The sequence below is a fragment of the Alligator sinensis genome, unplaced genomic scaffold (genome assembly GCF_000455745.1).
Source record: "Alligator sinensis unplaced genomic scaffold, ASM45574v1 scaffold206_1, whole genome shotgun sequence".
Classification (NCBI taxonomy): Eukaryota; Metazoa; Chordata; order Crocodylia; family Alligatoridae; genus Alligator; species Alligator sinensis.
Genome location: NW_005843055.1, coordinates 316,351 through 322,936, shown reverse-complemented (window position 1 = coordinate 322,936; position 6,586 = coordinate 316,351). Strand labels below are relative to the sequence as shown.

The following is a 6,586-nucleotide window of genomic DNA, read 5'->3' as shown; positions in this document are numbered from 1 at the left end:
TAGACCCAGCCCTCTTTCCTGCCTATGCAGGGGGTCGGACTCGATGACCTATTGAGGTCCCTTCTGACCCTAACATCTATGAATCTATGAAAGATGTAAGGATAGGCATGGATCTCAGAGGCAAAACCTGCAGCAGCGGAAAGGAGGAGCAGGACATGAGGGAGAAGAGACAGGAAAAAGGAGAGAGTTAGGGAGGCTGAGGGAGAACAGCAGGCACTGTAACCACTCTGTAAGAAACTGCTGTAATAAAGACACTTTTTATTAAGTAGGGAGCTGTTCCTTGATTACCCAGACAGGGTCACATGAAATATGCATTATTTCTGCTCTGGGGAAACAAAATTGTTGTTTATTCACCAATGCTGAATAGCGGGGAGGAATCACTGCCCTTGATCTGCTGGCATCGCTCCTCCCAATGCAGCCCAGGATGCCGGTTGCCTTCTTGGCACCAAGGGCACGCTGCTGGCTCCTGTCCAGCTTCTTGTCCACTGTCCCTCCAGGGCCTTTTCTGCAGAGCTGCTGCCCACCCAGTCAGCCCCCAGCCTGTACAGGTGCATGGGATCGCTCCCTCCTCAGTGCAGGACTTTGCTCTTGTCCTTGTTGAACCTCATGAGATTTCTTTTGTCCCAATCCTCCAATGTGTTGAGGTCCAACACCTACCCTCCAGTGTATCTACTACTCTCCCCAGCTTGGTGTCATCTGCAAACTTGGTGAGGGTGCATGCCACCTCATCTTCCAGGTTGGTGATGAAGACATTGAACTATGTCCCACATGCTGTACCTGGGAATTATTCAAATGAACACTTTGCCTTGGACATATTTTGCCATCTAAGTTTAGTGTGTAGGCATCTTTGCCGCGGCTATTTTGGTGCAAGTGATATCCCAGTTGCCTTTTTTGAGCCTGAGTGAGTTAAAAGGAGCCGTGCTGGTGGCCAAAGACCTCAGGACATGCTGGTGTAGTGCCTCCTTCATGCTGGGTGAGAAGTTTTGTCCGGTTCTGGTTGCATCAGAGAACAGCAAATGGTCGATCAGGGAAATCCAGCAGCGGGAGCCAGCCAGGGCCAGGAGGTGTTTCTCCTTGGGCAGGACTACAGCCTGCAAATTCGGCCTCTCGGTGCCCTCCACCCTCTGTCCTACTACTGCTCTGCATAATGTGTCCTGTTTAATCCTGCTTTGGCCTCTTCTCTCTTGCTGCAGAGAGGAGGACATGGCCCAGTGGCTTGAAGTTGCAGCAAAGCACATTTAGATTGGAGATCAGGAAAAACTTCTTCACCGTCAGAGCAGGGAGGCATTGAACCTAGGCACCAGGGAAGCCGGGGGCTCTCCTACCCCACTTCTCCACGATGTTATGATTTCAGGCCCAGCCTCATGTATTTAATCCAGCTCCTTGGCTTTCCTAAACCAATAGGTGAAGGGCAGTGAATTCATTTAACCTTAAAAACCTTCTCAGGCAGAAGTGTCTGTGCACTGGGGCTGTCGGCTGCACGTCCACCCATGTTCACCCCAGTAGGAAGCAGCCATGCCGTGTGTCTGCACCCTCAGTCCCTGCTCACACCTTAGCCTTTTGTCTCTTCTGCAAATTGCAGAGGTGCTGGGACTGTCAATGCCTTTCAGACTCCAGCTCCCAGCGCCCGAGGCCCTTCCTGTCAGCTGGCAGCTCTGCATGTTTACAGTCAGCTGTGCAATCATTTCCTTTGCCCTTTGCACGGCCAACTCAGTCTGCCCACGACGCTGCTGTTTCCCCTGTGCCCGGCGCAGTGGCAGGCTTGGGAAGACGCTGCTGCCCGTGGCCCCTCTCCCCTGAGACTGGCTGTGGCGCCCCGTGGCCCCCGCCACCTCCCTGACCTTGCTGGGTTCCTTGGGAAGAGCTGCTCCGGCTGACCGTGTGCTGGGGCCGCGACCCCCTTTCTGTGAGCTGGGAGTCTGTGGGGTTCCTGCCTGGGGTCTCCTGACTGCTGCTGCTGCTGGGCAGGCCAGGCCAATAGACGTGGACACACACGACAGGAGCGGGTCTCCCTGGCCAGGGTAAGCCTGTTGCTGGGTCTCCGCCAAACCATGGGGGCAGCACGGACACATGCAGCTTGAGTGTCCCCCTGCCCCAGTCGGGGATGGGGGGGCAGCACGGCAGGTCCAGGGGTGATAGGACAGGGTGGTCCAACAACCCCCGTTCACCCTGCAACCGGGAGTGGAGACAGCCCTGATGGCCTCCCCGCTGCTCCACGGCCTCAGCAGGGTCCCCCGCCTGGGCAGGGGCACCGGGAATGCTGCATTTCCCACCGTCTCTCCTCTGCAGGGCACGTCCGCATGGCAGCACGCAGGGCGGGATGTTGGCTGAAAAGCAGACTCTGCCAGGCATGGCTCAAGGGGTCGTGGCAGCTCCCAGCCCCCCACCGGTTCCACGCAGGTGAGAGCGGGCCGTGGCATGTATCCTGGTGGGGAGCTGAGGCTGTGCGACTGGTCTAGGTCCCAGCAGCAGGTGAAGGGGGAGGTGACTGGCGCATGCAGGGACCTGCTCTGGGCAGCACGTGCAGCACCTTGCACAGGGTCAGCCTGGGGGTGCGCGGCTCAGGGGCAGTGAGGCTGCGGTGTCCCCATTTGGCTGCTGTGCAATGGCCGGTGCCAGGTGCCCACGACCGCCCTGCCCTCTTGCCCGCAGGGGGCTGCAGCGGTCCCGTGGCGCCGGCGGAGACCCTGTTCACCACACGTGCGGACGAGGCGGTGCGGCTGCGCCTGGACCCCGAGGGCCCCGGCGCCTTGCCCCCCATCACCGTGCACCAGCTGTTCCAGGCAGCGGTGGAGCACCACGGGGACCAGCCCGCCCTGGCCTACAAGCGGGGGCAGACGTGGGAGAGCCTCAGCTACCGGCAGTACCAGCAGCAGGGGCGGGGCCCCGCCAAGGGCTTCCTGAAGGTGAGCGGGCGCTGGGGGCTGTTACCCCAAAACCTTGGGTCAGGGAACCAGTGGGCTGAGAGAGAAAATACTTTAGACAGGAGTTCCCCCTCTACTCATGTAGGTTTATGCAGCCAACAGCCACACCCTTCAAACTAAAAGGTGCTAGTTTCCTTGTCAGTAAGTCTTGCTCCCTGTGAGTTGAGAAGACCCCTCAGGGCATATCCCCCTAGTTCAGCAGTCTGGCAACCCTTTCCTCCCAAACTATTTTATACTTTTTGTTTCCTGCATATTCATGGTTTTTGCTGCTGCTTGGACACAGCTGGCTATGTACACACTGTTTCTGTGCTCCATTTCTTACTCCTGGGCATTTTCCTGAAACCTTATCTGCATGCACATGCCCACACCCGCATGCCTCTTATCACCTGCCTTTCCTCTCTCACGCACCCTCCTCTGTGTGCACCCTCCTCCCCGGTGCCATGGACCATGTGGATGCTTTAACATAATACGTAGCTGCTTGCTCTGCTTTCACCAGGCAATGACAGCTGCATGTCTGCCGGCTGCATGTCCGCCCCCGTTCGCCCCAGCCTGGGCGTGCAGCAGGGTCCTGACACCGAGCGCAGCCTCCCCAACACCTCCAGTGCACGGGGACCCAGCAGCTCAGGCCTGTGTACAGAGGTTACCCCAAGAGGAGCAGGGTCCAGAGACAGAGGATATAGGGCAGCGATCAAGTTTCAGAGCAGATGCTGGTGCAAGCCAGCCCCTGTGCCCCCCCCAGGCAGTCACATCTCTGTCTGCTCAGCAGTGCAGCCCACGGCATCCGCTTCCTCCTTCCCTGGGGATCCCAGCAGGTGCTGGTCCCGCCCGCTGTGTCGTCTGCCTTGTCCAGACGTGACTTGGACCCCTTCTTCTGTCTCACCTGCTCACGGAGGCTGTCGAACTCCTGCTCCTGCGCCCGCCCTGCTCCCTTCTGTCCTGAGTCTGAATGGGTCAGAGCAGAGCTCCCTGCTGTGGGCAGAGTCCAGTCCTGCCCAGTCCAGCTCTCCTGTAGCAGTGACTAGGCCTGGGCCCTTTCCTGAGGTGCTCAGCAGCCCCCGCCTTGATGAGGTTCCTCATTATGATGGACAGAAATGCTGCACCCAGCCTGGGTGGGGGTCTTCAAGTGCCCAGGCAGCTAAAGCGGGGAGCTGGACAAGGGGTGATCTCCGGAGGTCCCCTCCAGCCCGGCTTTTCTAGGACTCTGCAATTGCTCGGGCTCTCAGAGAGCAGACAAGACAGCAAAGCAGGCAGCTAGGACAGCAAGAAGGGCTTCTGTGAGCACGTGGGTAACAAAAGCCGGCAGCCGTGGGGCCACAGCATACACTTGTAAGAGGAGAGCGAAGGTGGAAAAACTGCTCAGCAGCTCCTCCGCCCCGGGCTTTGCAAGAAATAGAAGCCGCCACCAGAGAGCTAATAAACATGATGTAGACAAAGAGGGGACAGATGGAGGGTCGGGATCGCAAGGAGTATGTCTGGCAGCTTTCAATGGGTCTGAATGAATTGAATGCAGCAGGGCTGATGTCCTTCATCCCAGGGCAGGGAGGAAGCTGTCAGGGGGGGTCGCCAAGCCCCTGGCCATGATATTTACCAGGCCTGGGAGATGGGTGAGGTACCCAAGGCCTGGAGAAGGGCCAACATAGTGCCTCTCTTTAGAAGAGGCAAAAAGGGGGATGCAGGGAGCTACAAGCCCTGTCAGCTGTCGCGTCCAAGGGCGCAGCACCGGTCACTACACTCTTCTGTGCTCTGAGCCATTTGGTGACTTCTGTGACCGCAGAGTGGACGCTTGGCGTCTTCCATCTGCCGCGATCTTTCTTTTCGGCTCATTCTCTTTCTCCTCGTCTCAGGCGATGCATTGCCAGCCAGGGAGTACAGGCCATCCTTTAGTGTGGCTTTACACATCCTGTTACTTCACCACAGCTGTTGTTTAAAGTTGGGTAGAGTTTCTTGGCAAGAGCTGGTCGTTCCTGTACTGGACATGTATCCCCTGCAGCGGAGTAACGCAAGGAGCAGAGCCTGCCTGGGACTCATTGTTCAGTGGGGTTTTCTGCACCAGTGCCGGCAGATAAGCCATGGCTGGGGCTGTCCTGTTCCTTTGGAAAAGCCTGTATGTATTTACAGAATAAATCCACCGCCAGCCCTCAGAGGAGATGGGTCACGCTTGAAACCATAGGGAAAGGACCATAGAATTAACTTCTTCAGGAGACTGGCCTAAAGCTTTGCTGTGGTTTAACAAAACCATTACTTTTCTCATGTCAGGCTGCCAGACTACATGGTATTTATTCCAGGCAATCTATTTTTCTTTTTACACCCTGATTTCTCTGGCCCGTGATGCCAACCTGTGCATATACCATCGCTGAATAGACCGCGTTGCTTCAGGTTTGTTTGGGGACTGCTCAGAAAGGCTCTTCTTCCCCTTTCTCCGGGCGCTGCTTGAGGCCAGCATGGCTGGGTCTATTGGGCTCCAGGTGGGGCGTAAGCCAGAGCTGCCCACCACCCTCCTGTGCGATGGTCGCATGCCCAGCGCATCCCAGCCTGGCCCTGTGTTGTTTGTCCTGCCTGACGCTGGACCCTCTCTGACTTCCCCACAAGCCTCTTAAAATGTGGAGCCCAGAGCTGCCGCAGTGCCCTCAATGAGGCCTAACCAAAGGGAAGCCCTCTACCCCCAACCTGGGACTTTGTCAGATGGGGCCCTTGCATAAAAAGAGAGTTTGTCCATCCATGTCTTCTCAAGAGAGTCACTCTGTTGGAAAGCTGGGCAGGCGTGTAACTAGGATTCAGTTCAGACAACGGACATACAGAAACATACGCCTGCCTGGGAGGATGGGTACAGACCAGACCCCAGGATGTCTGAGCTCTTGCTCAGTCTGTCCACCAGCTCGGGTCCATGAGTCCTCATTTCCCTCAGGTTTACAAACATAACCTCCCCTACAAGAGCGAGCAGAGGAGATCTACTCTTTGGTGATCTCTCCCTGTTTCCACTTTTTATGTGCTCCCCTTTTGGCCCTTAGGCTGCCCTGGATTTCTGTGGTCAGCCAGGGAAGCCTCCTGGCCCCTTTCCCTCTTTTACCTCACACGGGGATCGTCTTGCTTTGTGCCCGAAGGATCATTTCCTTAAGGCACAGCCACCCTTCCTGGGCTCCCATCACTTCAAAACTCCTACTCTGCAGTGCATCCTTGACTAATCGCCTGAGTTCATTGAGATCAGCTTTCCTAAAGTCTAGCACTTTCACCCTACTAGTTACCTTACCCACTCGACGTCTGATGGTGAATTCTATTATTAGGTGATCGCTGTCCCCCAGATGGCTACCGATCCGGAGGTCCCCTACCATGTCATCCCCCGTTGCCAATACCAGATCCAGCATGGCATTCCCCCTAGTGGGACCGTGTACCTCCTGTGTCAGGTGGAGGTCCTGGACACAGGATAGGAACCTGCGTGAGTGGTGGGACTTTGCTGTCTGTGACTCCCAGCAGATGTCCGGGTAGTTTAGGTCCCCCATGACTACTGCCTCTTTAGCTTTTATGGTCTCCGAGAGTTGCCTCAGGAGCCCCGAATCTCTTTCTTCCCCTTGGTGTGGGGGTCTGTAGCAGACCCCTACCACCAAATCCCTTTCTCCTTGCCCCCCATGTAGCCTAACCCACAATCCTTCTACCTCCTCATCCTT

General features: G+C 56.6%; 1 protein-coding gene across 1 annotated transcript in view; it reads left to right on the top strand.

Annotated features, from left to right (window-relative positions):
* LOC112548258 (long-chain-fatty-acid--CoA ligase ACSBG1-like) overlaps positions 1–6,586 on the top strand; it is a 29,650-nt gene that overhangs the window by 16,053 nt on the left and 7,011 nt on the right. Inside the window, exons 2-3 of the mRNA XM_025193479.1 lie at positions 2,290–2,400; positions 2,653–2,906. Of these exons, the coding sequence (XP_025049264.1) occupies positions 2,301–2,400; positions 2,653–2,906 (354 nt within the window). The 5' untranslated portion in view covers positions 2,290–2,300. The remainder of the gene's footprint in view (positions 1–2,289; positions 2,401–2,652; positions 2,907–6,586) is intronic.